We start from the raw sequence: 16,402 nt of genomic DNA, 5'->3' as shown, positions 1-16,402 counted from the left end.
AAAAGTTGTTTGTGCCATGTGATATTATCTTTTTAGATGCTGCTCTTGTGTGTTCTTGTCAGGGATGGGTTAGGTTCCACATAGGATCACAACTTCTATTTGTTTGAGAATGCTTTTAATCCCTTCTTCCACTTTGTGACAGTCTAGTTTGGTATAGCTTTATTGGTTGGATATTTGTTTCATTCAATACTTTGCATATGTTGTTCCTTGTTGAGTTTCTTTAGAAAAAGCTGCTGTAAATGTTATGTTCTGTCTGTTGTATTTAAGGTTTTCTTCTGTCTTTCAACCATAAGAAGTCTTTCTTGGTTCTTTCCATTTTTAAATAATTATTGAGATTCTGTGCTTTGCAACACTATTCATAATATTTTCATGAACATACTTTCAAACCAACACCCATCACCAGGGTGCCCAGATTCTTCCCCCAAAGATCTCAACACCCCATTTTGATTACAAATTTTTGGGGGTACTTTCACTTGTGTTTACTCTTTTGGGGGAGGGGACTGGGGACACACCGGGTGTTGTCCAGGGCTTATTCCTGACTCTACACTAACGAACACTCATGGAGGTTCTCAGGGATCGTAAGGGATGCCAGAGATTGAACACAGGTCTGCCACGTTCAAAGCAAACTCCCTACCTTCTTTACTATCACTCCAGTCCTTTGTGCTTACTTTAGCTGGATTCAGACTTCTTATATCCATGCTCTCATCTTGCCTTCAGGTTGATAAAATTATCCTAAATTATCTCTTCAACTAGTTTTCTCCTTTCCCTCTTTTCTTCATGGCATTCCTCTAATTCTGAAATAGTTCCTCTTGGCATTGTCATTTGGCTCCCAATATTCCTCCATTTTTACCTATACTCCTTTTTTTTCTCAATCTCTTAAATTTCTTCTTCTTGTGTGCATTTGTTTACCGTACCATCTACTGTACTTATTTTTTTTGCTTCATCCATATTGCTTCTAATACTTCCTACTGCATTTTTAAGTTCAGTTATTTCTATTACAAGAAGTTATTAAATTGTTTTTCCATCCAGCTCTCTTTTAAGCTTGTTTATTCTTTGTTCAACAATCATTTTCATATCATTGAACATTGTTATTATTGCTATCCTAAAGCTTTTGCAGGCAAAGTATGAAGGAATGTCAGCACTAGTGATCTCCTTAGGGATTTCATTATCTTCTGTTGGTATATCAGTGATCTTATGTGTTACTGTTTTCTTAGTCATTATATCACTATTTTATATGTCAGAGGTTCAGGTAGACCTCACTTAGATTCTATACTCAAGGGTCTTATGCTAGAATCAAGTATAGTGTAAATTGAAGCTAGGGTCCTCATTGTTGATAGAAGTCATCCATTGAAGCTATAGGACTCACCGAATTTATTTCTTTATTTTTTTATTTTTATTTTTTTAATTTTTTAATTAATAATTTATTTCTTTAAATAAATCTAAGGAACATTTGCCATTGTAATAATTTTTTGTTTGTTTGCTTAGTTTTAGTAAAGCTCACCTGTTTAGTTTGGATCCACTTAAGATAATTGATTCCCTTTGAACTACTCATATACATTTGATTAGGGATCGATCATAATTATCTGTTGATGAATAAAGTTGCACATAAAAATTATCTGTTGATGAATAAAGTTGCACATAAAGTGTTTCAAGGATAGTATACTACCATACTCTTTTGCTCTGAACTGTTTCAAGGATAATATTCTATCATACTCTTGCTCTAAGCACACTTTAGGTGAAGTGATTGTAATACTAGTATTCCAGCATTCAGGAATTATGGGAAACATCTTAGAATTAGGCCTATTGAAACATATGAGATTTACCAATTGAATATATATTTTCAGTAAAATATTACTTAATAATTTTATAGAGCTTATGAAGATGTTCCTTGGGACAGAATACTAGCACCAAAACTTGATCCAGAAGAAACAACATTGGAAAAGGTTGCAGACCTTTTATCACAAAAAAAATATGAAGAGGTGCCAGAAATAACGCAGGTCAGTAAACATTCCAAACAACAATGCCTGTATTACTGAGCAGTTTAAATTCCAAAAGTTTATTACTGAACTAAATTCCAAAATTCATAGTATTTATTTTATCTCTACTCTACCAATGTGCTAGGAGTCCCTGACTCCTAACCTTGCTACCTTTCATCTGCTTCATTTCTCTTACCACCTCAATTTATTTCCTTCTTTGTCCTTCTAATTTATATAAACCATGATCAGGATGGTTGGAGCGATAGCACAGCGGGTAGGGGATTTGCCTTGCATGCTGCCGATCCAGGTTCGATTCTTCTGTCCCTCTCAGAGAGCCCGGCAAACTACTGAGAGTATCCCACCCACACGGCAGAGCCTGGCAAGCTCCTTGTGATGTATTCAATATGCCAAAAACAGTAACAAATTTCAGAGTGGAGATGTTACTGGTGCTGCTTGATCAAATCGATGAACAAGGGCAGGACAGTGTACAGTGCTACAGGGCCAGGATAACCACCATTTGATACCATGCATTCCTTGTCTATATATCTTTATATCTCAGATAAGTGATATAATCCTGTGTATGCCTTTTTTCTTCTGAAGTAATTCACTGAATATAATATCATCTGGGTTCAAAGGAAGTACAGCAGGCAGGGTGCTTATCTTAGATGTAGTCAATGTAGTTTAATCCCCAGGACCCCACATGATCCCTGAGCACCACCAGGACTAATCCCCAAGTGTAGAGCCAAGAGAAAGCCTGGAAAACCACCACTTGGGACCCAAAAACAAACAACCCCAGGAAAACAAATGTACCTTCCAGTTCTATCTAAGCTGTAGTCAGTTGCAAGATTTAATCCTTTTTCTGCAACTGCATAGCAATTCCTTTGTATATACAATATCATATCTTCATTATCCACTCAGCTGTCACTAGGTAACTGGATTGATTCCATACCTTAGCTACTGTGCATTGAATAATGATATGCATATGTCTTTTGTACGAAAAAAACCCATCATTTTAAAATCTGTATTTGACATGACTTATTCCCAATTCCTTTTTTAAATCTAAGACACTACTCAGCTTTATAATTCCCTGTTTCTTCCTATTTCTCTCCCACTCTCCCACCCAAGTTACTATTTTACAAATAGCGTTACATTACCTTTATTAGTATTTCCCCCTAGGCTAAATACCAATAATCATTCCAGTTTATTCCAGAATGCTTATTTGCTTTAGCTACATATCTTCTGAGTTCCATTCTGCTTAAAAATGTAATACCATTGATTCTTCAACCTTATGTGTAGTATTTCACCCCTTACAGGTTAAGGGGTGATAAGCTCTGGTACTACTTCCCATAAATAATGTTTCAAGTATAAAGATATGGGTCTGTAAAGGAAAATAAGTGTATTAAAATAAACTCAAAACATGGATATTAAAGAATTTTATGAACCAAAATTTAAAAGCCCACATTATCTTGAATTATATATATATATATATATATACATATATATTTAAAGAGGGAAAATGTGATAGAAAGGTTTAAATTTTCATTATGGTATTTTTCTCTTAGACATTAAAATCAGTTAAGTGACAAAAAAAAATACTTGCCCTGGTTTCTTATAATTATTTTAACTATCTCTCAATACTTTAAAATATTACCACATATTCTTAAAATTGATCATTTTACTATATGCTACTTTGCATTGAACTATTTTAATATCCAAATCTATCCTAACAAAGTTCAAAGCTCAGAATCTGAACTGGGCTGGAAAGTGGAGACTGGAAAGCATTGTACTGTGAAGTCAGTCCAAGGTAAATGAACTTGGATAGAAAATCAAACCAGGTTTTCTAAACAATATTTAAATCTTTATATGTATAATGAAGTTGATTTTAGCTAGGAAAAAATAGAGCAATTATGAAGGTCAGATAGCAATGTTGAAAACCTAAAGTGGGTCAGGAGGGAAGTATTGGGGGTCTAACTGGAATTTCCATGATCAACTTCAAAACCTTGTCCACTAAGCATACCTTTCATTTTGATGATTATTTTAGATGGTTGGTGGACTCTGGGACAGATTTCAGACAAGACATTTCCTGGTACCTGTCAGACCCATTAATTTGTAAGTTTTGCCTCCTCATAGTCTCATCACTAGATTTCTTTTTTATGAACTATCTATCCTTAAGAATATGCCCCTCTCTCCAATGGTTTTTGTGGCCAGAGCAGGTATGGTGACTGTGTTCCAAGTGGCCTATCCAGGTTCAATCCTTGCTACCACATATTGTCTTCTGAAGCAGTACACTAGCCCTTTGAGCCTTGGGCCCTCAAAATTAAAATTCTTGCATATGTGCTATATTCACTTAATCACTACAAGTTGTTCACTCGAGTCATCCTGAATAGAATTGGCAGAACACTAGATGAAGGACAACCATGCGAGCAAGCAGGGTTCCACAAAGTATTCTGCACCATCGACCATATCCACACGATAACCAAGCTCATTGAGGGTTCTCGGGAGTTCAAGATGCCGCTCTGTTTAACGTTCATTGATTTAAAGAAGGCCTTTGATTCTGTTGAGACGGAAGCGGTCATTGAAGCCCTAGCCAATCAGGGCATTCAAGCCCAATACATCAGGATCCTCCGTGAGCTGTATTGCGGATTCACTACCAGGATCTCACCATTCTACAAAGAAGTGATCGTTGATGTCAAGAGAGGGGTGCGGCAGGGTGATACAATTTCACCGAAACTTTTCAGTGCCACCCTCGAGAACATCATGCGACGACTAGAATGGGAAGGAATGGGAGTGAAGATAGATGGTTGGCAACTACACCACCTCCGCTTTGCTGATGACATTGTTTTAATAACACCAAACATCAGCCAAGCGGCACAAATGCTGGCCGACTTTGACCACGAGTGTGGAAAGGTAGGACTACAGCTGAATCTTACGAAGACAATGTTTATGAGAAACAGCCTTGTTCCTGACGCCCCATTCGCTCTCAATGGAACGACCATCTCCGAATGCAACAGCTATGTGTACCTAGGTCGAGAGGTCAACATGAGAAATGACCTGGCACCCGAGCTGCGCAGGAGGAAGAGAGTGGCTTGGAACGCCTTCAAGAACGTCGAAGAAATAGCTAAGAGGACGAAGAACCTCCGGCTCCGGGCACATCTCTTTGATTCCACTGTTCTTCCTGCATTACCATATGCTTCAGAGACCTGGGCCCTACGCAAACAAGATGAGAACGCTATTCAGGTCTCCCAAAGAAGAATAGAAAGAGCTATGCTTGGAATATCACGTTTCACTCAAATGAGAGAACGAATCCGGAGTTCTGACATCCGTCGCCGATCAAGGATCAGGGACGCTGTCTCATTTGCCAAGGTGTCGAAAATCAGATGGGCTGGTCACGTAATGAGATTTAAAGACAACCGCTGGACTATAGCTGTTACCGACTGGATTCCACGGGATGTCAAAAGACTGCGTGGCCGCCCACCTTCCAGATGGTCAGACTTCTTCATCAAGATCATGAACGATCGGTTTGAGGCCCTTCATGTTCCCGGAGCGAACAGATGCCATTGGGCTACACTAGCACGGGACAGGGACAAATGGAGACGTTACTGGCGCCCGCTCAAGCAAATCGACGACTAACGGGAAGTTAAGTGATTAAGTGATGTGCTATATTAAAAATTGAAAATACTATCTTATAAATAATTTTATGTAAAATATTGCAAAATTAATGGACCAAAGGTTTAAATTATGAATTATTTTATGTCACCTTTGGCTTCATTATTGTTTAAATGTTTTCAAGATAGTTGGAAACTATCTTGAAGTTTAGTAATCAGCATATTAAATCAATTGTTTTGTACATATCACAGGAAAAATAAAATTACACAAAATTTTAATTGATAAATGGAGGAAAAGACTTGTATAATTCTCTGGCAAAATCCTAAATTATACTAGTCAGAAAGAATAAAGGCATAATATAATTATGAAGTTCGTTGGAAAATTTGGTTGGTTTCACAGTCTACTTTTGCTTATTGTTATACTGCTTCCTTTCTGTAGCTTAAATTGTCTTTCAAATCTCTTTGATAGCTATCTCCTACACTGAATTCTACAAACTCAGGAGTATTTGATATTTTTAAATTGGTCTATACAGACTGAGTTTTGCTCACCCTGCTGTTTTCTATGTGATCTCACTCAAACTTCAGCACAAATTAAAGTCATTTAGAAAGTTTTTAAGTACCTATATTGTTGGACATTAGTTATAGGTTTTCACTCAGTAGATCTCAGTTGGGGATCTGAGAATTTTATGTTGATAGAAAAATTCAATTTCCCATTACTACTACATGCTATTACAAGCATATAAATATTTCCAATTAGAAAATATGCAAGAGAGATAACACATACTCTGCACTTAGTCCATTGAGTTATCCTTGCTTTCCATGTAGTTATCTCTACTTTCCATGTAGTACCACTTGTGTCCCTGCACCCCCTGCACCACAATATTTCCAAGCACTGCTAAGAGTAACATCCAAGACCTAACTTCAACAGTGGGAATGATCCTGCACCCCAAATCTAGTGCTTTGAGCATGAAACTATACTTGATTATTATTTTAACTTAAATAATTCTGACATTTTTTTTAGTGAAACACCATGAGGTACAGTAATAGACTTACAAATTTTTGTGCTTTGGTTTCAGTTATATCGCATGTTCCGAGGAACAATTCTTCTCCAGTGTCGAAAACAGTGTGATGAGATTGGTGCCTTCTTGTCTCGGTCAGACCAATGATGTCCCACTTGATCTTTTGCGCTTGTACCATCAGGTTCTTGATGGATGCATCTGATGCTAGCATACGTGCATTGAAAGTACCGAAGGTCATTTTTGTCTTCCTTCGTTGTGGCAGCCTAATTCAGCCTTGAGGTTTTATCGGCCTCTCCTTTCTCATCCTTCTCAATGCTGCCATATTGGTGACACCTTCAGGGTCAGGGGAATGAGACCAATTGTAATTACTGGTTTTGGCATATCGAATCCATAACGGATAGCTTCCAAGGCTCTGCCATGCGGGCGGAATACTCTTGATAGCTTGCCAGGCTCTCCAAGAGGGATAGAGGCTTTTGGGGCGGCCTCTAATCTCCCTTGTAGGTGTTCCCATGCTTCAAAGCATATTTGAACCCTCTCAATTATGGTGCGGCAATCCTGGAAGATGGGTATGAGTGTCTTATGATGTGTCGTGCAGCCGCGAAGAGGCTGCGCAGTCCAGAAAGTGTCCAGAATGTGGTGGTGATACCACTACCTCCACTACCTCCACTACCTTGTATCAGGAAAACTAAAAATAAATATCCTAATCTCATAGATCAAGAAGTTGAAAAACAACAAGAACTTAATCCTAAAGTAAGTCAAAGCAAGGGAATAATAAAAATTAGAGCATAGTACCATGAGCAGGTCAACCTGTACCTGAGGGATGAGTGTATCAGCAGCCTGATGGTGATTTCAGCCTTCCTGATACTCCCAAATTGCCGCCGTGCCTCTGATCAGACCTTAACAACTTGGGACCAAGTTTCTGGAGAAATTAAATGGCCAAAAGTTATGTACGTGAGAAACATGCCCACAATATACCTCCAACTCAGCTATACAAGCTCATTTATTATCCTTGTATCAGAGACCCATAAATAAATCTCAGAAGAGATCAAAAGCCACAAGGTTAACTGTGTCACCGGCAAGGCTGAACAGATAGGATAAATCAGAGGGGGGCAGGTTCAGCCTAGTGCCTGCCTAAGCAGAAACCCTGGCAGCCACTTGCTTCCACAATTCAAAATCGCCACCATGCTCCCAGCTTGACTCCACCATCTCAGGACATCTCACCGTGATAAAATCTGCTGAAAATTTGGGTATGTGAATTTTGTGATTGAAATCTCCAGGCTTTTTGTGGGGTGGCAGGATGGGCTAACTCCCCCACCTCCCTGTACTTCTTGGAAACCTCGACAGTCACATCCATACCCCAAAGCTGTCATCCAGTTAAAAATCTACTCTAGCCTTACCGTTCTGATAACAATATTGAATGCCCTGAAGAAACATGATTATCTCTTAGTACCTGTATTGCAAACTATAATGCACAAAAGAAAAAGAGGAGAGAGAGAGAGAGAGAGAGAGAGAGAGAGAGAGAGAGAGAGAGAGAGAGAGAAAGAAAGAAATAAAAAAAGTTCATGCCATAGAGGGATGGTGGAGGTGAAACTGGGGACATTGGTGGTGAGAAATGTACACTGGTGGAGGTATGGGTATTGGATCATTGTACAACTTAAACCAATCACGAACAGCATTGTAATGGTCTATATCATGGATAACACTGTCCTCCCGTTGTTCATCAATCTGCTCGAGTGGGCCCCAGTAACAGCTCCATTGTGAGACTTGTTGTTACTGTTTTTGACATATAGAATACACCAGGGGGAGCTTGCCAGGCTTTGCCCTGCAAGCAATATACTCTTGGTAGCTTGCCAGGCTCTCTGAGAGGGACAGAGGAATCAGACTTGGGTCGGCCGCATGCAAGGCAAACACCCTACCCACTGTACTATCGCTCTAGCCCATAAAAAATAGAGTATAAATCAATGAACAATACAAAGGATAAATGAAGTAGTATTTATCCTTTCAAAATTAACAAGAGTTGGCAGAATCTAAGTAGACTCATGAGGAAGAAAGAGATAATTTTAGAAGTACAATCAGAGATAAAAGGGGAGAAAATGCAACATAGTCATCTGAAATAATAATAAAACATGAGTGGTTAATATGAAAAACTTTGTATGGCTAACCAAATGAGCTAACTGGCCAGGATCTTTGTATGGCTATGATGAAAAATCTAGAAGAAATGGATGCCTCTTTGAGAATATTTCAACCCCCTGAGATAGAATTAAGTGGAACTAGAAAAATTAACATATAAGATGCAAGAAAATAAATTAAAAATGTAATTAAAAAATTCCCAAGTGAAGAAGCTAATTTCCAAATAGGTTCATCAGAAGGTTCTACTAAAAGTTATTACATGGATTCTCAAGTTATTTCATAATTTTGAAAAAACAGGTTTATTTTCAAATAACTTACTGAAGCAAACATTATACTAGTATCAAAAACTTGCACATACTATTTTTAAAAAATGAATTTCAGAGCTAAAATTACCTAGGAAAGAAAAGTGGGGACTTTGGGACATTGGTAAAGGGGAGTGGGCACTTTAGTAGTGGGTGTAGTATTGGAATAATTTATACATGAAACTATTATTAGCAGTGTTGTAAATCATGGTAATTCACTAAAAATGGAAAAAATAAAGTAAATTTTAAAATAAGAGGAATTGGAACCTGCTGCTCGCCACCCTGAAATCCCAGATAGCAACATGGCTGCAAGCCAGGGGACCTCATCATTCTGTCCTGCACCGTTGTATCAGAACCCAGACCAGGGATTGGCCCTGTAAACTGAACAATAGATGTATTATTAGCAGCCATCTGGTATAAACAACTCAATAGATCAATTCTCAGGTAAAATTACTTATGTTTACAAAAGAATTAAAATTGCAGACGATTTGAAATGGCAGTCTTTAAAGGTATTATTGCCTGGTATTAACAACCTAATAGATTCTTTCTCAAGCAACTGGAAATCTAAATATCCACCACTAATACCCACAACACTCAAGAAGAGCAGAGAAACTAAAAAACTCAGCTGCAGTCACAGACAGGGAGAGAAACCTGCTAAATTCCCAAACCCACCGAAACACCCAAGCATGGTCAGTGAGAACCTAAAATCTATACTCATTGCATGTCAACAGAGATTAGGCAAACACTTGTCAGTGAAATAAGTAATCACTTAATGAGTGATTCAACCAAGTCAAAGAAAAACTTTTTTTCAGAAGATGAAATTCAATACAAATGGAAATGAAGAAGCTAAAGAACACACTAGCAAGCCATAGTAACAGAATTTCACATGGGAAGAACCATTTAGACAAACTTGAAGATAAAATACAGGTTAGTATTGACACAGAAGTTTAAAATGGAAAAAAAATAACAAAGGAATGAAAGAAAAATCAGAGACTGTAAGATACTTAATGAACAAATATTGGAAGAATAATCTTTTCATTATAGGAATACCAGAAGAGAAGAAAAGGAAAAGGGGAAGAAAGAGTGCAGGGATAGATAATAGTGGAGAACTTCCCACTCTCTATAGAGAGTAGCTGCTCAGATTCAGGAGACCAAAAGAGTGACAAGCAAAATAGACCCAAACAGAATACACCAAGACACACAGTAATCAAACTGGCACAAACCAAAGAGAGATGAACTTCTTAAAGTGGCAAGGAGTAGAAAACCCTTTAAATATAAGGGAAATAAAATAAGAATTCCATAAGGTATTTCAGATAAAACATCACATTATAGGCAAGAAAAGAATGGAATGACAAATTACTGAATGAAGGAAACTTTCAACTTGAGTCCCCTACTTTCACTTAGATGGGACAGATTAAAACACTCACAGACAAAGACGAGATGACAAACAGAACCAACATGAATGAACTTCTGAAAGGCCATTTATATAAACTAAATAGCCAACTGTAGAATTGGCAACCTTACACAGTAAAATGGCAACACAGCCCTTTATATCAACACCATCCCTGAATGTTAATGAACTAATCTCCCCATTAAAAGGCACAGAATCATGGGATCTCAACACAAAATTCATCAATTTACTACTTACATAAAACACATCTAAAGTCCTGGGATAGATATAGGCTCAGAATAAAATGATGGACAACAATCAGACAAGCCATAGAGGGAAAAAAAAGCTGGCGCAGTCATACTTAGCACTGTAGCACTGTCCTCCCATTGTTCATAGATTTGCTCGAGCAGGCCTAGTAACGTCTCCATTGTGAGACTTGTTGTTACTGTGTTTGACATATTGAATACGTCATGGGTAATTTGCCAGGCTTTGCAGTGCAGGCGAGATACTCTCAGTAGCTTGCTGGGCTCTCTGAGAGGGTCAGAGGAATCAAACCTGGCTCGGCCTGGCCAGCCACGTGCAAGGCAAATGCCCGACTGCTGTGCTATCGCTCCATCCCAGTCATACTTATATCATACCAAATTGCATTCAATCTAAAGAAAGTAATTAGAGACATGAATAGATACTACTTATTGGTCAAGGAATCAATAGACTACAAAATACTAATTCAATCCATTACATACACATCAAATATTGGATCAGTTTGTGAGATTTGGATCAGTTAGTGAAACACATGGATGGAAACAACAGTAGTGGGAGACTTCAACACCCCACTGTCACCTCGGAATAGATGCACTAGACACAATATCCGCAAAGATACCAAAACCCCAAATGAAGAACTAGAAGAGCTGGGATTATAACTGGGTTTGTAACAGGACCTTCTCAACTTCAAAATTCTAAATGCACACTCCTTCATAGTGCACATGGAATGTTTTCCTCTATAGATTACATTTTAAGACATTAGTCTAATACACATAAGTTCACAAACATAAGAATCACACCAAGCATCCAATTAGACCTCAATGACAAAAAGGCATATAGTAACCATAAAAAGAAGATGTGGAGAAATTCTAACACTTGGAGACTGAATAACATGTTGCTAAATAATAGCTGGATCAAAGAATTAATCAAGAAAGAAATAAAAAATATTCTTGGATTTGATCCAAGGGTCCAAGAACAACTAATTTGTACAACTGGATAAACAAGCTTTGGTAAGTATACAAAGTGGAATGCTAGTTTTCTATTAAAAAGATGAAATTATGCTTTTTACTGCTATATGAATGGATTTGGAGTGTGTTATGAATAGTGAAGCTACTCAGGGAGGGACAGACACATAATGTTCACTCTCATATGCAGGATAGAAAAAAACTTAGTAGAAGAATAACAAATGCTCAAAGGTAACGGAAACTGAGAATTGGTTTCAGTAAAAGCTTAACATGGGAAGAATGGGATAGGGGATAGCATAGGGGTCAGATCGAAAATGATGGAGGGAAGCGAACAGTCTGGCAGAGAGGGTGTGGTGATATAATTATTCATGAATGAAACCCTACCATTAACAGTAAATAAGAATTAAACAAGATGAAATAAAAGATTCTCACAAACCCAGAAAACCATAATTATTTATTCAGATATATATTTTTCCTGCCATATATAAAACACATTTACACACATGTGAATAAATTGCTCTAGCATTAAGTATATTCCAAGAAAAATAAAAACGTAAATTTCTTGGTATTAAATATTAATAGTATGTAAGCTAATGGGAAAAAGGTGTTATTAGCATTTTAAATTTCTATATCATGCAAGACACTAACATCTCAATAAAATGCAATTTAATATCCCAATATAAAATTGTAATAATTTATTCCAAGGTATAAACAACAAAACTGCTGAATAAGCATTGACTTCTCATTCAGCTGTAAATATTTCTGACCATGTGTAGGTTACTAAACTTCTTTTCCTCAGTAATAAAATTAGGTCAATCGTTGAACTTGTTGATGAATAGAAGACACTTGAATGTGAATTCTGTATGTCCACAAATTTGAGAGATTCAGATTTGCTGAATATAATCAGTTTAGTCATTTAGAAAGTGTTCAACAAAAGAAAAAGCCAATAGAAAAGACTTGAAATTTAATCATAAATATCCACAGAGTTATTCTGTCAATGGTAGTTTGGAATCAATTTATTCTTTTTAAATTTTACTTAAAATTAAAATTAAATCAATAAAAAATAACTAAATTTTGGATATTGACCTCAAATTGTTGTAATTCTGGAGACATTCTTTTATTTTAATAAATGTAACAGAAACCGGTTGTATATTAAGTTAATGTCAATAACGCAATTATTCTCCTTTTTTAAAGTGTGAGTAGAAGTTCCAGAAGCAAGTATATTCCTCTCTATACGTAAGTAATGTTTCTTAGTGTTCTAAAATTTACTATATTTACACCCAAATTGTAGCTAATTTTAGTCACTCATATTTGCACTTCACTTTTAGAGACAACTGTGATTTACACAGGTATTGGTAGTTGTGTTTTAGGAACATAATATTTCAACAACGATCCCACCACCAGTATCAACTTCCCTCCAATACTGTTCCTATGTTCCCTCTCCACCCCACCCAAATCCTATCCCTGCTTGTCAACTTGACAGACATATTATAAAGTTTCAGTGGTTGACAGCTTGGCACTCATGTTTTCAGTTTTGTTGAGTCTGTGTTTTGGATATATGGTTGTACACTCTCCCATGTCAAAAGTATAACTGAAGCACTTATGCCGATATACTTCCATTATACAATGTATATGTTGCCATTATCCATTATTTTCCATTCGCTTTCCCCCTTCCGCTGACTAATCTTTTTTGTTCATCTCCTCTCTAAATATGGGGGTAAAAGATGCTCTTTTGATCTTTTTACTGCAATACATACCCTCATCCAGTATTCTGAGATAATTGAGATCATCCTGTATTTGTCTTTATTCTTCTGGCTAATGTCACTGTATCACTGTATCACTGTCAATCTTTTGTTTATGGATTTGCTCGAGAGGGTGCCAGTAATGTCTCCATTCGTCTCTGTCACATGCTAGTGTAGCCCGATGGCGTATTGGGGGCTTTTTCAGGGAAATGAGGACCATCGTTGTTACTGGTTTTGGCATATCGAGTATGCCACAGGTAACTTGTCAGGTTCTAACGGGCTTACTTCACTCAACATAATATCTTTCCGTTCCAACCAGGTTGCAGCAAATTGCATGATTTTATTGTTCCTTGAAGCTGCGTAGTATTCCATTGTGTATGTATACCACATATTCATAATCCATTCAGCTGTCACTGGATACCTGGGTTGATTCTTTATCTTAGCTACTGTATGGAGTGCAGCATAATAGTGTGCTTATGTCCTTGTGAGAGTGTGTTTTTATGTCCTGGGGTAGATGCTCCAAATTGAAAATGTTGGGTCATATGGCAGTTCAGTTCTAAGAACTCTCCATACTGTTTTCCACAGGGTTTGTACGAGTCAACATTCCCAGCATCAGTAAATGAGAGTTCCTTTTCATCACATTCCAGACAGAAGAGTGTTCATACTGCTTTTGATACCTAACATTCTTACTGGTGTGAGGTGACATATTGTTTTCATTTATATTTCTCTGATGCTGAGCATTTTTTCATGTTTGGCCTGTCTTCCTCTGAGAAGTGTCTATTCAATTTCTCTCCCCAATTTTGGATAGGATTTTTTGATTTTTTTTTGGTTGATCATTGTGAGGACTTTATATATCCTATATATTAAGCATTTGTTTGATGTGTTGAATGCAAATTTTCCCATTCAGTTTACTTTAGCTCATGTTTTTTTTTGTCATGTAAAAGCTCTTTTACTTGATATTGTCCCATTTGTTTATATTTGATTGCATTGCCTTTGCCCAGTGGTATCAGTCATTGAAGATGCCTTTGAGGTCCAAATCGTGAAGTGTTCTGACTGTATTTTCCTCAATGTACTTTATAGTTTCTGGTTGGATCTCAAGGTCTTTGATCAAGTTTGAATTGGCCTTGTGTGAGGTGTAGCATATGGATCCAGCTTTAATTTCTTATACATAATTATCCAATTTTCCAGTACCATTTGCCAAAGAGGCAACTCCATTTCATCTTTATAGCTCCTTTACTGAAAATTAACTGTCCATATATATTGGGTTTGTCATAGGACATTTGATTCTGACCCATTGATCAGAGGGTCTTTCTTTATTCCACTAACAGGCAGTTCTGATCACTTATAGCTTTGGAATACAGTTCCAAATTAAGTAATGAAATGCCTCCCACTTTCTTATTTTTCAACATGACTAACTACCTGTGGTCATTTCTGATTTCATATAAAATTTATTATTGACCTTTCTAGATTCAAGAGTAATAATATTTGATGTCTTTGGATATGATTTTAAATAGAATAGACTCATTAAAGGCTTTCTTATCTTATTCTTTGTATATAAGAAGGAAACTAATTTTTTGTGTTGACTTTGTGGCTGGATACTTTACTGTATTGGTTTATTGTTTCTAGGAGCTTTTTGTGGACTCTTTAGGGTTCTCTCTCTATGTCTATCTATATATTATCAAGACATCTACAAGTAGTGATAGTTTGAGTTCTTCTTTTTCCAATTCAGATACCATTGTCTTTCTTGCCTGATTGCTGTAGCCAGAACTTCTAGTTTTATGTTGAATAGAAGTGGTAAGAGTGAACAACATAAGAGTGTATCTGATCTCAGAGGGAATTCTTTCAGGTTTTCACCATTAAGGATGATACTGGTTGTATTTTTTATAGATGGTCATTATTATCTTGATAAATATTCCTTCCACCCCTATTTTGTTGTATGTTTTTTTTATCATGAATGAATGTTGAATCCTGTCAGACTTTCTCTGCATCAATTAATATTATCGTATGATTTTTGCCTTTCTTGTTATTAATGTGGTATATTATGTCAACTGATTTGCATATGTTGAACCATCTTTGCATTCCTGGGATGAATACCAATTGATTAGGATGTAAGTTTATTTTGATATGTTGTTTGTTTCGGTTAGCTAAGACTTTGTTAAGGATTTTTACATTGCTATTTATCAGGAAGATTGATCTGAAATTTTCTTTTCTGGAAGTATCCCTGCCTACCTTGGATATTAGTTTGATGTTAGCTTCATAAAAGATGTTAAGAAGCCTTCCTGTATCTTCAATATTTTGAAAGAGCTTATGGAGTAAACGCAGTAAATCTTCTTTGAAGGTTAGATAGAACACACCAGTGAACCCATCTGGACTGGGACTTTTATTCTAGGGGACATTAACTGCTGTTTCAATTTCCATGCAATTTTATGCTTAGGTTTTCTATTTCCTAATCATTCTACTTTGGGAAATTATATGACCCAAATAATAATCTGTTCATTTCTCCTGGGTTCTCCAGCTAAACATTGTCAGCTCTTGTTTGAAAAGTTTTTTATCCCTTACTCAAGTCTCAATGATAGCTTTGAGGAGGACTGGAGGACCATCCTACTGGTCAATGGCTGGAATCTAACACAAGTGTGTGTGTGGAGTGGAGGATAGGTATGATAGAGAAGAGACAAGTATGGCAATAATAGTTGGAAATGATCATGCTGGAAAAAATGAGTGTTAAAAGTAGGTAAAGTGACAATCTTTTAGTATATGTATTGCAAACCATAAGAAGAGAGAGACAGAGACAGAAAGAGAGCATGAGAGAGAGCAGAGACAAGTGCCTGTGATAGAGGAAGGCTTGTAGTAGGATGGGGGATGATGGGAGGGAAATTGGGGTCTCTGGTGCTAGGAAATGTACATTGGTGGAGGGTTGGAACACTGTATGACCGAAACCCAATCATGAACAGCTTTGTTAAGAATCTATCTCACAGCGATTCAATAAACAAATAAATCACTGTCACTGTTCTC

The 16,402-nt window shown here is 36.9% G+C and overlaps 1 protein-coding gene across 1 annotated transcript in view; it reads left to right on the top strand.

Moving 5' to 3' along the window:
• The window catches only part of SPMIP7 (sperm microtubule inner protein 7), a 90,339-nt gene that overhangs the window by 49,546 nt on the left and 24,391 nt on the right, over positions 1-16,402 (top strand). The window contains exons 4-6 of the mRNA XM_056138418.1: positions 1,871-1,997; positions 4,018-4,085; positions 12,843-12,884. Of these exons, the coding sequence (XP_055994393.1) occupies positions 1,871-1,997; positions 4,018-4,085; positions 12,843-12,884 (237 nt within the window). The remainder of the gene's footprint in view (positions 1-1,870; positions 1,998-4,017; positions 4,086-12,842; positions 12,885-16,402) is intronic.

Source organism: Sorex fumeus, unplaced genomic scaffold (assembly GCF_029834395.1).
Source record: "Sorex fumeus unplaced genomic scaffold, SorFum_2.1 ptg000128l, whole genome shotgun sequence".
In the NCBI taxonomy this organism is placed as follows: domain Eukaryota; kingdom Metazoa; phylum Chordata; class Mammalia; order Eulipotyphla; family Soricidae; genus Sorex; species Sorex fumeus.
The sequence above is the reverse complement of the archived record's forward strand: the minus strand, read 5'-3'. Positions and strand labels throughout refer to the sequence as shown.